The 21,285-nt window shown below is 35.3% G+C and overlaps 2 protein-coding genes and 2 long non-coding RNA genes across 4 annotated transcripts in view; 2 read left to right on the top strand and 2 right to left on the bottom strand.

Annotated features, from left to right (window-relative positions):
* LOC103506266 (proton-coupled amino acid transporter-like protein pathetic) overlaps positions 1-1,150 on the top strand; it is a gene marked incomplete in the record, with an annotated part of 47,653 nt that extends 46,503 nt beyond the window's left edge. The window contains 2 exon segments of the mRNA XM_026821354.1: positions 170-336; positions 1,119-1,150. Coding sequence (XP_026677155.1) covers positions 170-336; positions 1,119-1,150 — 199 coding nt within the window.
* Positions 1,151-7,971: 6,821 nt separating this feature from the next.
* LOC113466183 lies at positions 7,972-8,753 on the bottom strand. Its single transcript, XR_003390657.1, has 2 exons — positions 8,215-8,753; positions 7,972-8,108 (listed from the first exon to the last, which is right to left on the bottom strand). It is a non-coding gene; the product is annotated as an uncharacterized LOC113466183 (long non-coding RNA).
* A 5,747-nt stretch (positions 8,754-14,500) lies between these two features.
* LOC108252016 lies at positions 14,501-15,195 on the top strand. Its single transcript, XR_001809425.2, has 2 exons — positions 14,501-14,897; positions 15,027-15,195. It is a non-coding gene; the product is annotated as an uncharacterized LOC108252016 (long non-coding RNA).
* A 1,282-nt stretch (positions 15,196-16,477) lies between these two features.
* Positions 16,478-19,405, bottom strand: LOC103506234 (leucine-rich repeat-containing protein 59). The gene is made up of 5 exons (XM_026821355.1): positions 19,131-19,405; positions 18,585-18,834; positions 17,967-18,134; positions 17,306-17,542; positions 16,478-16,656 (listed from the first exon to the last, which is right to left on the bottom strand). Exons 1-5 carry the CDS (start codon positions 19,224-19,226, stop codon positions 16,478-16,480), a joined length of 930 nt encoding a protein of 309 aa, XP_026677156.1. The 5' UTR covers positions 19,227-19,405.
* Positions 19,406-21,285: the final 1,880 nt, after the last annotated feature.

Below are 21,285 nucleotides of genomic sequence, written 5' to 3' on the forward strand. Positions count from 1 at the left end.
CCGCTGGGTTTTAAACGAGTAATTATAGTTCATTTATTTGAATCAAGTATACATTATAACATTGTAAGGGTAAATACATGAAAAGATAGGTATAATGAAAAATCCTATTTCTGTGCCCATGTTATTAATTTAAAGTAGTGAACTTAAGGAGTGAACTTTTCTGTTACAGTCTTGCCCAGTCAGTGAAGCTAATGATTGCGGTGGCTATATTCTTGACGTATGCTCTTCAGTTCTACGTCCCGATGGAGATCATATGGAAGAACGTTAAGCACAGGTTTACTGCTCAACCAACTGTAGCCGAGTATGTCATTCGAATATCTCTGGTTGTCTTCACAGGTAAGAATTGAATGGAATACAATATACCTTGTTTATCCCGTCAGAATAAGACTGTTCCTTTACCCCAGCAGTCTAAACAAGGTCTCGTGTATTTGATGGGTGTAACAGTATAATACATAAAGTTTACATCAAAGGACCTCGCTTGAAATTATGAAAGAAAGTAAGAAGGTTCGTTCTCGGAACGGCTGGCTCTCATCTTCACCTTATCATCATCAACTTCCGTTTCACTGGATTCTTCGTTCGTGCAATCATTTACTTCGTTTTCACTAGGTACTGTTTGTATTTCACTACCAACTGTTTCCATTGGTTCTCTGTATGGTTCATCGTACAACTGTATTTCATCAAAGTCATTAGACACACTTGTTTCATCTGTATATAATTCTTCTATTTTAGCTATATGTGCTTGAGGTAAATATTCGTAACTAGAAGCCAAACGGGACAATTTTAGACCGCAGTAACTAATCAAATCTCTTTAAAAAATCGTTCAACGGTTTGAGGAGCTGTTTTTGATTCCAGCAAAATGGAAAGGCGTTCAACGTCACCCTAATGTGAGAAAAGTTGAGATGAAAACGCCGAAAAACCATGAAAGTCGTGTTAATATTGGCCGGTAGGCGCTTCGAACTCTTGACGTTCGCGCGCCTCCCGGCACGCTTGAAGATTAGTTTTAGTAGTATAGAGTGAGTGTATAACTATTGTAGGTTAAGGTAGAACTCTATCGTTATAAGTCCTATTCAAATTTAAAAATTAAACCCTAATTTTTATGGCCTTTCCCCCATTTCCAGTGGGTGTGGCAGCCGCCATACCAGGTCATTAGACACACTTGTTTCATCTGTATATAATTCTTCTATTTTAGCTATATGTGCTTGAGGTAAATATTCGTAACTAGAAGCCAAACTTGTGCTCTCTGAGTCTTGTAGCTCAGGCAGAGTTTTCTTCATAGGACTTTGTAGATTGACAGACACGTTGATATAGTTTCCACTGGTATAATAAGATATTCTACCAGTTTTACAACTAATGAGGGACTCATCTACTCCAGTGTTAGTAATGTCCAGCTTATCTCCTGATGATGTACACTCATCCTCATACAAGTTAGTAGGATTATGGTTACTTATATCGTATGCAGCGTAGGTAGAGTTACACCTCAATTGTTTCTGCAGTATCATTTGTTTGATGAAGTTGCGCATTTTTGACTTGAATTCTTTTGACTCGCCAGTCATCTCGGAACTATCACTATCAGTATGGTTTACTAATATAGGATAGGGTTCGCCATTTAGTCTTCTTTTCCAGATCTCGATTGCATCGCTACTGATATCTAGATAAGGACAGTGGATGGAGCTAGGAACTGCAAGCAGGAGGTTCATCTTATCACAGCCAAGGAGTTCACATATTTTATCACAATTCTGCATATTTTCACATTTTGCATTTTCAATCAGATGAAACTTTTCTCGGAAAGTTTTTACTTGTAAATCTTTCCTTGTCTTGCATATTTTCATCCATAATTCTAATCGTCTTTGAAGTCGTGCGTTAAGTGTACTTTGTGCTTTTTTGTTCACTAACGAGTACATCAAGAATTCCATTTCATCGCGAAATCCTACAGTTGTCATATCGTTGCCCTGTAGATCTCGAAAATTCTTTACTTCAGTAGCCACAGTGAAACCATCCCAATTGAAATAACTTCTATTTACAAGACACTTAGAATCACTACTAACTTCGCACGAAATCCTACAGTTGTCATATCGTTGCCCTGTAGATCTCGTAAATTCTTTACTTCAGTAGCCACAGTGAAACCATCCCAATTGAAATAACTTCTATTTACAAGACACTTAGAATCACTACTAACTTCGCCCGTTAAGCTTTTTTCGTCTTTAAATCGCTTAATGGACTTATCAAACCCTAAAAAATGATTCTGTCCACAGAAAAATCCTACAGTTGTCATATCGTTGCCCTGTAGATCTCGTAAATTCTTTACTTCGGTAGCCACAGTGAAACCATCCCAATTGAAATAACTTCTATTTACAAGACACTTAGAGTCACTACTAACTTCGCCCGTTAAGCTTTTTTCGTCTTTAAATCGCTTAATGGACTTATCAAACCCTAAAAAATGATTCTGTCCACAGATATTTTCACTAAGCAAGTTCTTTTTCTTCAATTTCATATTTCTTGCGATTCTGTATCGATTTTTCCTGAATCTCTTATTCATTTCAAAATCAGGTGTACTTTTCGGACGTAACTTGGTTCGCGCGGTTTGCTTTAAGAAATTATATTTGTCAGTCACATCAATATGAAGTTGTTTTTCTATTTTTCGTCGTACTTTCTCATCAACAATTTCTTCCTCTTTGCTAGCATCACCTTCACTTGCTTTACCATTGTGTTGAGTGTCCATTTCATTCTCATTAGATTCTATTCCACTGCTTTTCCACATTTGCATTTCATTCGATTTGATGAGTGCAGATAATGGTGTTTCTTCTTCTCTAGAAGCACTGGGAAAGTTGATCTTGTTCTTTGTGTTCTTTTCCTCCCATTCATCTTTCTCAATCACAGAACTAATCAACTTCATTTTGAACTCATCTAGACTAATGTCACTTTGTGTACTGACTCCAACCTGGTTGACCAATTCGGTATCAAAATTACTCATGACAACATCTTCATCTTGGTCATAGATTTCTTCTTCCTCTGCAATATTGTTTGCATGAAGTTTCTGTTGCTTATAATTCAGCAGCATATTCAGCCTGGTTGACCAATTCGGTATCAAAATTACTCATGACCACATCTTCATCTTGGTCATAGATTTCTTCTTCCTCTGCAATATTGTTTGCATGAAGTTTCTGTTGCTTATAATTCAGCAGCATATTCATCTTCTTGGTTTTCAGAATACCTCTTTTTGAATGTCCTTCTTTATATGGCTTTGATTTATTTGGCAAAGTGTTCCCTTGGACCATTGTACATTCTAGATCTTTCATCACTCGTTGCAGTTTGGTTAGTTTAGACCTCTTGGATGATTTTTTCTTCTGATTTGATGATGCAGATTGCAGATCTTTCATCACTCGTTGCAGTTTGGTTAGTTTAGACCTCTTGGATGATTTTTTCTTCTGATTTGATGATGCAGATTGCTCATCAGATAGGGATGTACTAGAACAGAAAAGAGTAAACAATATTCAATACTGATGCCAAAGTTTCAACTTTCATTTTTGATTTGAGACATTTAAAAGTTGAAAGAGATCTTGCAACTGACTTTAAAGAAAAAAATGCATCTACTTGCATATAAATAAACCTGGAAATATCATAAGTACTGAACTTCTTGTATTACTGTCCCCCTTCTAAGCAATAGTGCAGATTGCTCATCAGATAGGGATGTACTAGAACAGAAAAGAGTAAACAATATTCAATACTGATACCAAAGTTTCAACTTTCATTTTTGATTTGAGACATTTAAAAGTTGAAAGAGATCTTGCAACTGGCTTTAAAGAAAAAAAAAATGCATCTACTTGCATATAAATAAACCTGGAAATATCATAAGTACTGAACTTCTTGTATTACTGTCCCCCTTCTAAGCAATACAAAAGTTGAAAGAGATCTTGCAACTGACTTTAAAGAAAAAAAAATGCACCTACTTGCATAGAAATAAACCTGGAAATATCATAAGTACTGAACTTCTTGTATTTTTGCCACTTATGGACAAATCCAGTGATGACTGACTGGATGCCATGCTACTGTCCCCCTTCTAAGCAATAAAGGAATTTATGTTCCTAACATACCTGTTGTTTTGACAACTCTGTTTCTCCATGATCTCATTGTATTTTCTCAGAAAATCTATCATGTTCCTAACATACCTGTTGTTTTGACAACTCTGTTTCTCCATGATCTCATTGTATTTTCTCAGAAAATCTATCAATCTTTCATCACCTTCATCCACAACAGCTTGCTTGCCTTGCTTTGACTCGGAGGATAATTTATCTCGATACCTTTGCAGCTTCAATCTTTTTTGTACTTTTGCATTTGATATGGCAGTGGTTTTGTTGGATTTCTTGATTTCCTTGGATGTGTCTGAAATAATAAATTGTTTGAAATTATTATATCTGCATACTAAAAATTTATACCTAAGTAGTACATGCTTAAAAAAAAAGTAAATATGTTATTGCATGAGTAAGGCACCTATGCAATATTGTAGATGAAGAATTTTCTTAAGGAGGGGTAATGTACATCAAAGATATTGAGGGAAACTTACTAAATCCCTATTCTATAGTGGTATTACTTAATCTATTGGAATACTTAAAATTAACAGCATTCAAAACTTACCACTAACACCATTCAATAGAGATGAGTTTTCATTTGGATTGGCTAGAACCAAACTCTGCTGTTCAAGCAACTCATCTGAATAGGGTAGACGAGTTGGATTCTTCTTGAACCTCATTGCTGTGATATTGTTCTGAAATTAAAAGTTACTTCAATCAAACATTTGTTTACAGGCCAAAAAAAAGGAAAATGACAAGTCTATTCCATCCTTTACAGCAGCAGACAACTTTTTTTGTCAGGCTATATTTTTTTTATATAAGAGAAAGCCAACTGTTCCAAGAATGAACCTTACCTACCTGTTTGCAACCTAGCACTTACAAGGCAGACATGCTACCCTCCAGGCCACAATTTTTGGTTGGTGGTTTGGTTAATTCTGATTTTTCTATATTTTCGCTAAAGGAAAACAATATGGTAGCCTCTTCCCCTTCCAAAACTTGGTCATGCTAAAGCCATTTAAAAATACCCGAGGGTTTTCCATACTTTTTCTTCTCTCTGTATAAACCTCATCATTTCAAAGTGTGAATTGTTCTCTATATTTTCGCTAGAGGAAAACAATATGGTAGCCTCTTCCCCTTCCAAAACTTAGTCATGCTAAAGCCATTTAAAAATACCCAAGGGTTTTCCATACTTTTTCTTTTCTCTGTATAAACCTATTCACCATTTTAAATTATGAATTTATTTACCCTTTTAGACTGTTCATAAGATGCCTACATTTATTCTGAAAAGGAAACCAGCACCAAGGTATCAGTCTCACACTGTGATAAATTAAACACCCACTATTTTCAGAGGTACTTGACCTGGGCACATATGTATTGTGCTATTGTGTAGGTATTCATGAAGTTAACAAAATGTCATAGACCTAACCTTCAAATGTAAAAATCAATTGACCTGAGTAAAGGAGTTGTTTCCAGCAAACTATAAGCTCTGTATAGTTGTTGATGAATCCATGATTGATGGGTTATAGCCACCTAACGACAAAATAATAATCTCCTAGTAGTGACTAAGCTGGTCTTACCGGGTAAAAAAGTAATGAATCCATGATTAATGGGTTATAGCCACCTAACGACAAAATAATAATCTCCTAGTAGTGACTAAGCTGGTCTTACCGGGTAAAAAACTGCTAGAAAACCATCCTGGGCACATTTATGTATTGTGCTATTGTGTAGGTATTCATGAAGTTAATAACAAAATGTCATAGACCTAACCTTCAAATGTAAAAATCAATTGACCTACTGAGTAAAGGAGTTGTTTCCAGCAAACTATAAGCTCTGTATAGTTGGTAATGAATCCATGATTGATGGGTTATAGCCACCTAACGACAAAATAATAATCTCCTAGTAGTGACTAAGCTGGTCTTACCGGGTAAAAAATGCTCTGTATAGTTGGTAATGAATCCATGATTGATGGGTTATTGCCACCTAACGACAAAATAATAATCTCCTAGTAGTGACTAAGCTGGTCTTACCGGGTAAAAAACTGCTAGAAAACCATGGTTGGTATTAATGAATCCATGATTGATGGGTTATAGCCACCTAACGACAAAAAATAATAATCTCCTAGTAGTGACTAAGCTGGTCTTACCGGGTAAAAAACTGCTAGAAAACCATGGTTGGTATTGATCAATGGACCAACATCCAAGCTTCTCTGAACTTAGGACAAATTTCCGAATAATTATCTTGGATACAGCATTTAGCACCGTTCAAGTGTCACATTTTAAATAGGATTAGGATCTAGAAAAATCACTACAAAGCAACAATAAGGTAGGAAATTAATTACCGGTAATCCAAAGCAAAATCGACATGGACCATAAAAAATTTGTTTCCCAAAGGAAGGAAGGAAGGAAGCCGAAATCCAAAAATCAAAACCAAAATACTCTGTTGCCAGATGAACAAATTTATGATGCGATGTGGCAACAATGCGACATGGACCATAAAAAATTTGTTTCCCGAAGGAAAAGGAAGGAAGGAAGCCGAAATCCAAAAATCAAAACCAAAATACTCTGTTGCCAGATGAACAAATTTATGATGCGATGTGGCAACAATCAATAAGGTAGGAAATTAATTACCGGTAATCCAAAGCAAAAGCGACATGGACCATAAAAAATTTGTTTCCCAAAGGAAAAGGAAGGAAGCCGAAATCCGAAAATCAAAACCAAAATACTCTGTTGCCAGATGAACAAATTTATGATGCGATGTGGCAACAATCAAATTATTTCACACGGTGCGTTTTTATTGAAGGAAAGAAGTGAATTCCAAGTTTTATCTCGTAACGTTTTTTTTTTTCTTCTTCTTCTTCTTTTTAAGAGGTTTATCAAAAGAGGTCTCATCAGTGCATCAGCCAGAAATCGAAGAAAGAACAGGATAGGAGAAAGTCAGCCGTTCCGAGAGAACGAACACTTAATATCTATTAATAGTTTGGCAGGAATCGAAGCGCTTACAAAGGTGTACAGTATATTCCAAGATTTCCAAGCTAACTAGACTGGCCTCAACAGTTTTCCTTTTCATCAGTCGGAGAGAACGAACATTTAATATCTATTAATAGTTTGGCAAGAATCGAAGCGCTTACAAAGGTGTACAGTATATTCCAAGATTTCCAAGCTAACTAGACTGGCCTCAACAGTTTTCCTTTTCATCAGTCCAGTCAATGTCGATTAACTGATCCAACAAAACTTTTCACTCAACCCCGTCAAGATCAAGGGATGAAAAAACTGAGGGAAAAAAAAAATCGGGAATCGACATTAAAACATCAACGAAGAACAAAACCTTTTTTTTTACTATGACAAATTTAATATTTAGTGGCACTGGCCGTATTATTTTATTCGCAGTAATTAAGATTAAGGGTGATAAAAAATCGGGAATCGACATTAAAACATCAACAAAGAACAAAACTTTTTTTTTACTATGACAAATTTAATATTTAGTGGCACTGGCCGTATTATTTTATTCGCAGTAATTAAGATTAAGGGTGATAAAAAAATCGGGAATCGACATTAAAACATCAACAAAGAACAAAACCTTTTTTTTACTATGACAAATTTAATATTTAGTGGCACTGGCCGTATTATTTTATTCGCAGTAATTAAGATTAAGGGTGATAAAAAATGAAAACGAAAGAAATATGTCTCTATGTCTTGTCAACAAAAGAAAAATGAAATGAAATAAATATTATGCTAGGATTTTTATAGACATGGATGACAGATTAATCATGAATAGACCTATGTAAACATGAACTTTTGTAAAAATGCATATAAAATGTTATTTTGATGTTTGCTAAAAATTACAGAGGAAAACATAGAATACGAATTCGACTATTAGAGCATGGGTGACAGATTAATCATGAATAGACCTATGTAAACATTAACTTTTGTAAAAATGCATATAAAATGTTATTTTGATGTTTGCTAAAAATTACAGAGGAAAACATAGAATACGAATTCGACTATTAGAATACAAACTAATATTTACAATAAACTCGAGGACCTCAAAACGAACATATTCATAAGAACCTTGATGTTGGAAATTCGAACTGAAAACAATACTTTCCTATACTATTGTGTACTTCAATATTTACAATAAACTCGAGGACCTCAAAACGGACATATTCATAAGAACCTTGATGTTGGAAATTCGAACTGAAAACAATACTTTCCTATACTATTGTGTACTTGCAATACTTACATTAAGGACAAAGAACATAAAAGGGCTGTCAAGCCCGCGAAACAAGTATGCAGGACATGTTAATGTCCAAAGTGACGCGATACTCGACCAACAATGGTTTGAGCCTTATTCAAGTTGGAAGAAAAAAGAATGTTAGGGCATTACAGCAACGAGACCGAGAGTTATCTTGAATACCTAAGTCTTGACAGTTTGGGTTTCAAAATAAAGAGTGAGATTTTCAATTGAAGGCAACACAAGTGCTTCAAAAGGTTCAATGATTTCCCTGCCAAGTCACACGTTCAGTAAACATATAGTTCATTTAAACTACTAGAGTTCATTTACAAAAACGAAAGGAGATACACATTGTAGTACCTCGAAAATTAACAGAAAAATCCCAATCTCTAGGGGCCGGTTCGAGTATTTTTTACATTCTGAAAAAAGTTGAAATTTTCGTCAAAAACGGCAAATTTTCGCCAAAATCCGTTTGATTGTAAACATATCAAAATTAGTCATCATGGGGTCTAAAACTGTTCAACAGTTAGCATAATAAAATGGACACATTATCACTTTTGCGCGTGCATTTTCCTAGTCGTAATCGTGTCATTTTCCGTTTTTCTGACGAGAAATGGCCTCCATGATCATGTAATTTTACCCCCCTAGACTATGGGTCACTGTACCGGTAGTCGCTCAGGTACCAGTAGTCGCTCAGAGGCTTATCTTTTTTCAAATATCTCCCACCAGTATTTTTTTAATTTATTGTTTAGTGCCAAATTGATTTTTTTGAAGTCAGTTGGAACCACTGGAAAAAAAAACCGCCAAATCCCTTGATTCATTTGTTTGTAAATAAACTTTGAAAAAAAAAATCAGTCACTTGTGAGGTTTTGATGCTAACCGACCGGTCGAAGGTAAGAATGACCTTTTCTTTTTTTTCTTTTGTTTTTGTTCGTTTGCATGCTTAAACTAGTGGACTTTTTGTGTAATATCGGTCGCTGACGTTGTAAAATGTTGGAAATAAATCACTTGAAAATCTGCAAATAAATAAAGGATGGACATTGTGAAAGTGAAGTTCAATGCCAAATCTTTGCCAAGACTATTTTGATAAAAAGAATTTGCTGAGGTAAGGCCCTACTAATGCTATAGTGAGTCTAATATCGCCTCTACATCATTAGTTTATTTCTATTGCATTATGTAAGTACTTACACTGTCTAATTAAAACCTAAAATAATGACTAAAATGTATTTTTCATAAATAATTTGACGTGATTAACTACTGAAACCAGATTTTCTATACTAATTAAAACCTAAAATAATGACTAAAATGTATTTTTCATAAATAATTTGACGTGATTAACTACTGAAACCAGATTTTCTATCTTTGTTCAGTTGTTGCTCAGCTTTGAGCAAGCACTGAAACAGTGTGTTTTAGTGGTTGCTCAAGCATGAGCGAGTACTGAAGCAGTGTGATTTAGTGGTTGCTCAGATATGAGCGAGTACTAAAGCAGCATGATTCATTAGTTAATAGAATAGAATATACGTTTTATTTGATTTAGTGGTTGCTCAGATATGAGCGAGTACTAAAGCAGCATGATTCATTAGTTAATAGAATAGAATATACGTTTTATTTGCACATAAGATACATGAAAGTACATTGTACAATGGTCAATTTCTAATCTAAATCATATAAAACCTAAACATGTAGTGAAGAGAATATTTTTTTAGGCATCTAATTGTGGTCAGCCCTCCTGCAATTATTTTGAAAAGGTACCTTGGCTATTTGCAAAAATTTTGAGTTGGACAATGAATAGCCACCATCAAGCAATGTTAAACACAAAGGTCTTTATGGAATAATCTCATAGTTGTATGAACAGAATGTAACTTTGTCAACCACAAAATTCTTTACCCTAGCCCAGCCCAATCAGTCTATTGTTGAGTTTTACCACCATGGATTATCTCAGGATTCAGTTCAATCCACAGTTGAATTAAAAGTTGTCATAATCAGATATGATCAAGTAATAAATCAGGGTGTTTCAGTTCTTGTTCAGCTTTGCCAATTGATATGATCAACTACTAAACCAGGGCCTGTTTTAGTTCTTAATCAGCGTGGATCAAATAATAACTCAGGTGTAGGTAAGATCCCAATTTGAGCCTACCTTCCTAACTAATAATTTATTGGTTAATTTGAGGGTTGATCAGATATGATCAAGGGTGTTTCAGTTCTTGTTCAGCTTTGTCAATTGATATGATCAACTACTAAACCAGGGCCTGTTTTAGTTCTTGATCAGAGTGGATCAAATAATAACTCAGGTGTAGGTAAGATCCCAATTTGAGCCTACCTTCCTAACTAATAATTTATTGGTTAATGACCAACGACTCGAGGCCACTCGAGGGTAAAGGCGGCCACCCACGATCCGGTCACTGGATTAGTTGCGATGCTCACACACGATCCGGTCACCGGATCAGATAGCGTTCGTTTTCATCATTTTAATTTTCCACTTTTAGTCTCTCATTCTTTACCCTAGCCCAGCCCAATCAGTCTATTGTTGAGTTTTACCACCATGGATTATCTCAGGATTCAGTTCAATCCACAGTTTTCCTGTGTTTAGAAAGGATCAGCATTTTTCATCAGCCTCTCAATCAGTGCTAACTAGGGTAATTGCTTTGGGCTGACTGTTGGTTTTGATTACAAATTTTACAAGTGGGTGCCCTTTGCACTCTATCTTTGCTATTTCATTAGCAACATGACTTCAGGCTGGTATACTCCCTGTTTAAAGTCTCTCAGCCAGACTAAGCTGATCTACTCCCTGTTTAACATCCCCCAGCCAGACAGTCTTCAATGTCTCTAGTATGCTAGAGTGAAACGTTTAATGGTTAACAAAGGGATTTTACCCCAGGTCAATAGGTTCATGGAATTATTAATTTCAACATGAACTTACAGCCAACAGACTCAGACCTTAATTAATCCTAACTGAGAACGTTTAATGGTTAACAAAGGGATTTTAGCCCCAGGTCAATAGGTTCATGGAATTATTAATTTCAACATGAACTTACAGCCAACAGACTCAGACCTTAATTAATCCTAACTGAGAAAAAATTGAGCTAAGATGAGCATATGGCATATTATTCCAAAAAAGTGAGCATATGGCATATCATTCCAAAAAAGTGCCTGTCTCCTTGGTTGTATATTCTTTAATTTGAAATTTCATCTTTTCTACTTTTTGCTATCAGTATGATAATGAGGATCTGCAATTTGGCTAGTGCTTTAGGTAGATAAGCATTCACTAGAATATAAACTGAATTATTTTAGCAATCAGATAATTCATCAGGCTAGTGAAAGTTATTCAGTCATGATTCATATTTGCTGGATAGAATTATCATCTTGGTGGACATCAGTCTTTTATGCATTTATTTTTAGGTAACTTAAGTTTTATTTTTGTGTGTTTTAAGGAAAATTGGTATTTAGGTGGGTAGGTATTTTTGTTCAATTAATTGTAATTTTTATATTGAACTACTTACTGACCTTTGTACCTTGGAATATTGTGATAAATCATTGGTAGTATGTTTCCAGTCTACCATGATGTGTCTGAAATAATAAATTGTTTGAAATTATTATATCTGCATACTAAAAAAAAAATTATACCTAAGTAGTACATGCTTAAAAAAAGTAAATGCTATTGCATGAGTAAGGCACCTATGCAATATTGTAGATGAAGATTTTTCTCAAGGGGGGGTAATGTATTTAACATCAAAGATATTGAGGGAAACTTACTAAATCCCTGTTCTATAGTGGTATTACTTAATCTATTGGAATACTTAACAATAACAGCATTCAAACTTACCACTAACACCATTCAATGGAGATGAGTCCTTATTTGGATTGGCTAGAATCAAACTCTGCTGTTCAAGCAACTCATCTGAATAGGGTAGACGAGTTGGATTCTTCTTGAACCTCATTGCTGTGATATTGTTCTGAAATTAAAAGTTACTTCAATCAAACATTTGTTTACAGGCCAAAGAAAAGGAAAATGACAAGTCTATTCCATCCTTTACAGCAGCAGTCAACTTTTTTGTCAGGCTACATTTTTTTTTTTTACAGCAGTCAACTTTTTTGTCAGGCTACATTTTTTTTTTTAAAGACAGGATAGGAGAAAGCCTACTGTTCCAAGAACAAACCTTACCTGCCTGTTTGCAACCTAGCACTTACAAGGCAGACATGCTACCCTCCAGGCCACAATTTTTGGTTGGTGGTTTGGTTAATTCTGATTTTTCTATATTTTCGCTAAAGGAAAACAATATGGTAGCCTCTTCCCCTTCCAAAACTTAGTCATGCTAAAGCCATTTAAAAATACCCAAGGGTTTTCCATACTTTTTCTTTTCTCTGTATAAACCTATTCACCATTTTAAATTATGAATTTATTTACCCTTTTAGACTGTTCATAAGATGCCTACATTTATTCTGAAAAGGAAACCAGCACCAAGGTATCAGTCTCACACTGTGATAAATTAAACACCCACTATTTTCAGAGGTACTTGACCTGGGCACATATGTATTGTGCTATTGTGTAGGTATTCATGAAGTTAACAAAATGTCATAGACCTAACCTTCAAATGTAAAAATCAATTGACCTGAGTAAAGGAGTTGTTTCCAGCAAACTATAAGCTCTGTATAGTTGTTAATGAATCCATGATTGATGGGTTATAGCCACCTAACGACAAAATAATAATCTCCTAGTAGTGACTAAGCTGGTCTTACCGGGTAAAAAACTGCTAGAAAACCATGGTTGGTATTGATCAATGGACCAACATCCAAGCTTCTCTGAACTTAGGACAAATTTCCGGATAATTATCTTGGATACAGCATTTAGCACCGTTCAAGTGTCCTTCAGAGAGAACTTGGGATTCTTTAGTAGGAGCGACGTTTGTTGTTCACTCATAACTGTATACCTGGACAAGAAGTCCGGTAAAGTTCGCTTGGATTTCATCAGAGCAAAAAGAGGACAATCCCTTACGTTCAAAGAGAGCGAGGTATAGAACACATCGCCATCTTTTCGCGGAAATTTACAGTTTTCAAAGCTAAATATACTTTTGGACAAACTGTGTCGGGTTTTAGTTTTGACAATATCATACATACTTTCGTCAGAGGACAATCCCTTACGTTCAAAGAGAGTGAGGTATAGAACACATCGCCATCTTTGCGCGGAAATTTACAGTTTTCAAAGCTAAATATACTTTTGGACAAACTGTGTCGGGTTTTAGTTTTGACAATATCATACATACTTTCGTACGAGTTGGAGTTACTTTCTCCACCAAACTCCGGTGGCGTGTTGTTATGAATCTTTGTTCTGGTCTGTCGAGGCATTGTTTTACTTTCACCACGCCGATCTAATATCTTTCGCCAACCACTTACACCTACATATTTCTGACGCTTACCTTTGTCATGACGTTTAGTTACGTGAAGTTGACATTTCCTGTGAACACCGTTGTGCCTGGCCTCAAGGGAAGTTGTGCCTCTTTTGCCAACATCTCTTTTCTTTTTTCGTTTTCCTTTTTTTCGTTTAGTATTTTGTCCATTGCCAAAATCTAAAAAAGAAGAGATCAATCCATTGTGTCCATCTCTTTTCTTTTTTCGTTTTCCTTTTTTTCGTTTAGTATTTTGTCCATTGCCAAAATCTAAAAAAGAAGAGATCAATCCATTGTGTTCTGACTTGTTACTTAGGACCAGATCCTTGGTATAGTTAGAGGTGACGTTCAGATCATTTGAGAGGTTAGATGGGACATCCAAATCCTTGGTATGGCTAGATGTGACATCTAAATCCTTTGATAAATTAGATGTGACATCCAAATCCTTGATACAGCTAGATGTGACATCTAAATTCTTTGTAAAGTTTGATGTGACATCCGGATTCTCTGTAAGGTTTGATGTGAAATCCAGATTCTCTGTAAGATTTGATGTGACATTACTCTTCACCTTATCATCATCAACTTCCGTTTCACTGGATTCTTCGTTCGTGCAATCATTTACTTCGTTTTCACTAGGTACTGTTTGTATGAAAGGGCTGTCAAGCCCACAAAACAAGTATGCAGGACATGTTAATGTCCAAAGTGACGCGATACTCGACCAACAATGCTTTGAGCCTTATTCAAGTTGGAAGAAAAAAGAATGTTAGGGCATTACAGCAATGAGACCGAGAGTTATCTGTGTGTACTTGCAATACTTACATTAAGGACAAAGAACATGAAAGGGCTGTCAAGCCCACGAAACAAGTATGCAGGACATGTTAATGTCCAAAGTGACGCCATACTCGACCAACAATGCTTTGAGCCTTATTCAAGTTGGAAGAAAAAAGAATGTTAGGGCATTACAGCAATGAGACCGAGAGTTATCTTGAATACCTAAGTCTTGACAGTTTGGGTTTCAAAATATAAAGAGCGAGATTTTCAATTGAAGGCAACACAAGTGCTTCAAAAGGTTCAATGACTTCCCTGCCAAGTCACACGTTCAGTAAACATATAGTACATTTAAATTAAATTAAACTACTAGAGTTCATTTACAAAAACGAAAGGAGATACACATTGTAGTACCTCGAAAATTAACAGAAAAATCCCAATCTCTAGGGTTTCCCTGCCAAGTCACACGTTCAGTAAACACATAGAACATTAAAACTACTCGAGTTCATTTACAGAAACGAAAGGAGATACACATTGTAGTACCTCGGAAATTAACAGAAAAATCCCTATCTCTAAGGGCCGGTTCGAGTATTTTTTACATTCTGAAAAAAGTTGAAATTTTCGTCAAAAACGGCAAATTTTCGCCAAAATCCGTTCGAGAAAGAAGAATTTGAAAAAAAAAAATGTTTGTTTTTTCGTGAAAATTCGAACCGATTTAATGGATTTTTAGATTGTAAAATACTCGAACCGGGCCTGGCATTTGGCATTGGGTAGGTACAGTTTTAATACGGCTATGTCGTACTGCTAGCTGGAGTGTTGATATAATTTCTTATGTGGCTGCTATAATCGGGTTCGAGCGTTCGAGAATGTTTGTTTTCCGTGAAAATTTTGGATACTCGAACCGATTTGTAAAAAATGGATTTTTAGATTGTAAAAAAAAATTCGTCAAAAAAATTTTCACGAAAAAAAATACTCGAACCGGGCCTGGCATTTGGCATTGGGTAGGTACAGTTTTAATACGGCTATGTCGTACTGCTAGCTGGAGTGTTGATATAGGAGTCGACCAGTTGACTCAATCGAATGTAAGTCACATGAATGAATTCCTGCACGTTTTTCCTGTACGACAGTAACTTCTCATCAGTGGTGAGATACACGTAGAAATCAGACATGCTCTTCATGATATAGGTGCCGAATAGCTTGAGACTTTTGCCCGAGTTGAGAGTGTACCTGGGGAGAAAGAGTGTGAAAAATTAGCGACGATCTATTTTGCTGTAGTGTAGTAATACCCATATGCGGGTGCAATAGTCCTACATATTGGACTCCGCACACAGGGATTTTGTCAGAAAAGACCCCCATTTCAATGTTATGTAATACGCATACGCACTAAGAGCGCGTTCCCACTTGTCGTTCAGAGAAAAATCGTGTCGTGTGTTGTGAGAACACTAGCGGTTCCGAGAATGAACCTTGTCTGTTTAGGATTAAGATCGGCCCGGGTGGGAAACGAACCCGTGACCTACCGCTTACAAAATAGGCACGCTACCCGCCAGCTACTTAACTAGTCTGGCTGAAACACCTTCAGAGTATTCACTACTCTACTACGTATAAGGTGTAGGTATTTTGATGGAAGACTCAGTAACTTTGTGAAGTTCCATACAAATAAATTCTAAATGAAATGACTAAATAGAGTATAAGTCATTTGAAACCCAGTGAAGAGTATTAGTCATTTCATTTACAATTTATTATTATGTGTAGGTATTTTCCTTTTTTTTTAGGAAAGGAAAATAACCAATGCTTACTTTATGATGGAATTCTGAAGATCCCGGGACACATAATTCTGTGAGCCCACTCGAATGTGTTCCATCAAAATTTTGAACTTGTCGAATAAATTGTAAATGAAATGACTAATAGAGTATAAGTCATTTGAACCCAGTGAAGAGTATTAGTCATTTCATTTACAATTTATTATTATATGTAGGTATTTTCCTTTTTTCCCCTTTTTTTTAGGAAAGGAAAATAACCAATAGGTACTTACTTTATGATGGAATTCTGAAGATCCCGGGACACATAATTCTGTGAGCCCACTCGAATGTGTTCCATCAAAATTTTGAACTTGTCTTCATCTAGAAGAGATAGAACAAATATGGCACCCACACTAACGATGGTGGACACAAATATGATCTTGAAGAGAGATGAAATGAAACCAAATACTGGAAAAGAAAAGACACACAAAGGGTTAGAAGATATGCAGGGAAGTTATATCCATATATCCCATATTATCTTATCCAGACAGTGAGCCCCAAGAGGAGAAAATAATTCACGAAAAACATTTTTTCTCCCGAATTTTTGGAATATTGTGATAGATGGCACCCACACTAACGATGGTGGACACAAATATGATCTTGAAGAGAAATGAAATGAAACCAAATACTGGAAAAGAAAAGACACACAAAGGGTTAGAAGATATGCAGGGAAGTTATATCCGTATATCCCATAATATGCGATAATATTATTATCTTATCCAGACAGTGAGCCCCAAGAGGAGAAAATAATTCACGAAAAACATTTTTTCTCCCGAATTTTTGGAATATTGTGATAACAAGTTCAATCAATTTGGTATCATCAATTTTTTATGAGACATCTTAACAGATGGTACATAAGCCTCCAAAATGGAAAGACTTATTGGATAATTCATGTCTAGGTAGAATTAATTTAGCCTCCAAAATGGAAAGACTTATTGGATAATTCATGTCTAGGTAGAATCAATTTTATTATTTCCATTCCACCAGAAAAATGTCTCACCTTTTCCAAGGAATGATTTGGGTTTGGCTTGGTCCTTCTTATCATTCTTGATCTCACCTTTTCCAAGGAATGATTTGGGTTTGGCTTGGTCCTTCTTATCATTCTTGCTGTTCTTTTGTTTGGATTTCTGTGTTTGTTGTTGCTTTCCATTCTGCTGTGGCTGGGATTTTTGCTTGGATTTTTCAGTCTTGGGAGAGGGAGCTAAGTTGGTATTGGCAGATGATTTATTATTCTCTTTGTTTTTGTTTTTCTTACTTGACTTATCCTCTTGTTTATTCTGAGCAGCAGCTTTATCTGGAAAGGAAAACAAATTATCAATTTTATACATTATCAAATGAACCCCTATCTCCTATATTAAACAGAGTATGATGGACCTAGATCAATATGAAGTCACTCACTTTGTACAAAATAAAATCAAGTACCTATCTAAGTAGGTATTACCTACTGCAATGTTCTTATTACATTTGTCCCCTATCTCCTATATTAAACAGAGTATGATGGACCTATATCAATATGAAGTCACTCACTTTTTACAAAATAAAATTAAGTACCTATCTAAGTAGGTATTACCTACTGCAATGTTCTTATTACATTTAACTATCCCACATTATTTGTACATTGGATGTTCATCAAATCATTACCATAAATTTGAACCCTGATTGAATACCTAGGGAAACAAGACTAAATTAAGTAAGAACTTATTGTTGTTTATTTTTACCTTCTTTCTCTTTCTTTTTCTGTTGTGCTAAGAGGGCCTTCTTTTCATTTTCCACATCCTTCAGCATGGCAGCATATATTTTCACTGTATTTTTGGCAGCTGCCTCACATTCCTTTTTGTTGGAACATGGGCCAGTGATTTGGGCAACTTTGGGTGCTAGGGGATTACCTGTGAAATAATCAAAGTAGGTAATTTGTTTTATGTCAACATTTTAGATGTCAAAGCAGGACATGGAGTTTTATTACATCAGGGTAGTTAGCACACCTGCCTTGTAAGTGCTAGGTCATGGATTTGCTTTCTGCCTTGGGCAGATTTTATCCTAAACAGATAAGATTTGTTTTTTGAAGAGCTGGCTTTCTTCTGTCTTGTCCTGTTTTTTTTTTTTTTTTTTTTTTTTTTTTTTTTTTTGGCCCAATTATTTTTTTTTTTTATTTTTTTTTTATTTTTGTTTTTTTTTTTTTTTTTTTTTTATGAGCCAATTAGATTTTTTAGTCAATTTTTATTCAGATTGGTTGATCCAATTGTTTAACTTAAACCAATCAACTCAAATTTTGGGCCTAACCGTAATGTGATTGAATCTATCCCAGATAATTAAAGACATCCACAAGAACAACTCACCTTTAACATCCAACCATTCTAATTTTTTCAGATTTCCAAAGCTCAATGGTAATGTTTGGATTTTGTTATTATACAAATCCAAGTGTTTCAGATTGATCAGTTCTCCAAAGTTGTCTGGCAGTGATTTCAGCAGATTTTTTGACAAATTTAATTTGACAATATGTGTCAGAGACACAGGGAAGTTTTTGCCAATGTTTGATATTTTGTTATTGGAAAGGTCAATACTAGATGCTTTGGACTTGTATTGGGCCTGTAAATTAAAATACAATAAAATAAATGAGACTGAAATTAAGGAGCACAGTAGTGCTCTACCCTGCCAAGGGTTTTGCAAAACCTCATCTAGCCTGAGTGAAAATAGGAAAAGCCAGCAGCTTGAGATTGCCCAGATGGTCACCAATCTGGCAGCCAACCACACACAATCTTGCTGATGGCTAAACTTAAGTAACCCATTGGGAATTGGTATTGTGTGCTTAAAATGCCATCAGTGTTGGTCAAATTATTTGTTAGGCAAGTAAATCTATTTTATTATAGGTGCCACCAACTTACCAATTCTTTAACAGGAACTTCCTTGATTTCTGACAGGCTCAAATCAATTTCTCCATTCTTTAGATGGTTATTTAGATTGAGTTTCCCTGAAGACATGATTTTACGATGACTTGACAGTCAAAATATCCAATACAGGAACTCGGGAAGAACGGTAAAATGGAATTATCCTTTGATATACTATTCTGGTATGTAACCAACGTATGTTATCGGTTATCAGAAGAAGATTGATGGAATGATGGGTCAGACTGGACAGAAGTACGGTATCAAGAACACGGTACACAAAAAGGTAAATTTTTGGGGATTTTTTTAGGAGGGAAAAAAGGGATTTTTTGAAAAAAATATCGCTTCATTGTCTTTTGTCACACCCTGACGAATTTGTAGTTTCGTTGGTAGGAATCGTTGGTAGTTTCTATATAGTTATCAAGAACACGGTACACGGTGATGTGGAGACAGATCACCCACAGAAATCTGTTTACATTTCAATTTTTTGTTTACAGTCGAATTTTGTGGAGACAGATCACCCACAGAAATCTGTTTACATTTCAATTTTTTGTTTACAGTCGAATTTTCGGGTGATGTGGAGACAGATCACCCACAGAAATCTGTTTACATTTCAATTTTTTGTTTACAGTCGAATTTTTTTACATCAACCGCTTTTCTACAGAAAACTCGTCTTTTCGCATGTTTTTGAAATGGGTAGTACTTTTGGGAAGTGCGCAGTTTTTGGGACACCCTTTAGAATACCTAACCTATAAGAACAAGCAAATACTTCATATGGAACAAATAGGGCGCAGTTTTTTTTATGGAACGCGGACCAAACTGCGCAGATGCGCACTACGCGTACATATCAGCTGTGGGTGAAAAGAGGGGGAAATTTTGTTTTTACTTTTTTAAAATTTTTCAGAAAAATCCACACACAACTTTGCGATTTGCTAAAAAATTTTATTCTTCTTGTTCTGTTATCAAATTTGATTAATGTATTGTCTAGGATTAATTTGATTGAAACACCCGCACAGAAAATCGGTCGCTAACTTTGCGATTTGCTAAAAAAATTTATTCTTCTTGTTCTGTTATCAAATTTGATTAATGTATTGTCTAGGATTAATTTGATTGAAACACCCGCACAGAAAATCGGTCGCTAGCTGAAGTTAACCAGTACCTATGGGTACTATACATATGTGTGTACTGTGTATTTCTTACTACATACATAGGTAGTAAATAGTTGTTATTATTTTACACTTTGAAGCTTATTATTTGAAAACATATAAAGCGAAATATCCCTGAAAGAATTTCAAAATGTTCCTGAAAGTTATTATTTTACACTTTGAAGCTTATTATTTGAAAACATATAAAGCGAAATATCCCTGAAAGAATTTCAAAATGTTCCTGAAAAGTTTGGTAGTCAAAAAGTGTCCTAACCATTAACTAAAGTGTTGGTAGGAGGTACCTATCTAGGTGTATGTAGGAACCCTTAATCTTCTAATTTTCCTATGATTACCGTTACCAACGAAACCTTTTGTTTAAGGATGGGTATTTAATGCTATTTATAAGTCTTATAGTTCATAAAGCAATGTCCCTGAAGTTACAAACGTTGGTAGAAAAAAATCCAAAAATTATACAGGGTACGACAAAATCCCAAAATTTCGTTGGTAGAAGTTACCAACGAAAAGGTATAAAAGTCAATAATGAGGGAGAAAATATACAAAAAAATCCCACATTTTCTTAATTCCCACATCATAAAACTTAGCATTTTTCCAAAAGAAACAAGAAAAATTCTTTGTTTTTCATGACTCTATTAGTAGCTTTAAAATATCACCGCAAGAGAGCGCTGTATGGAGGGTTTCAGATGGCCTTTTTTTACTTTTTATTTATTTATTTCGAGAACTTTCATTCAGTGAGGACCTTAAAGGAAGTTTGTCCAAATGTTCCCTACATGGTTGGAAAGCTCGTTTTCTCAGCTTTCTAAATAATAGACTCTGATCAAAAATAAGGTGTCGGAACACAGTTCAATTCGCTCACCAACGTTTCAAGTCACAACCTTATATGCTGTATAGGAAAAAAAAAATTCGCGCGAAATTTCATTCATAATGGAGCTTAGAGGCCTTCTGTCCAAATGTGACATACATGGTTGGAAAGCTCGTTTTCTCAGCTTTCT

Source organism: Diaphorina citri, unplaced genomic scaffold, assembly GCF_000475195.1.
Source record: "Diaphorina citri unplaced genomic scaffold, Diaci psyllid genome assembly version 1.1 scaffold224, whole genome shotgun sequence".
In the NCBI taxonomy this organism is placed as follows: Eukaryota; Metazoa; Arthropoda; class Insecta; order Hemiptera; family Psyllidae; genus Diaphorina; species Diaphorina citri.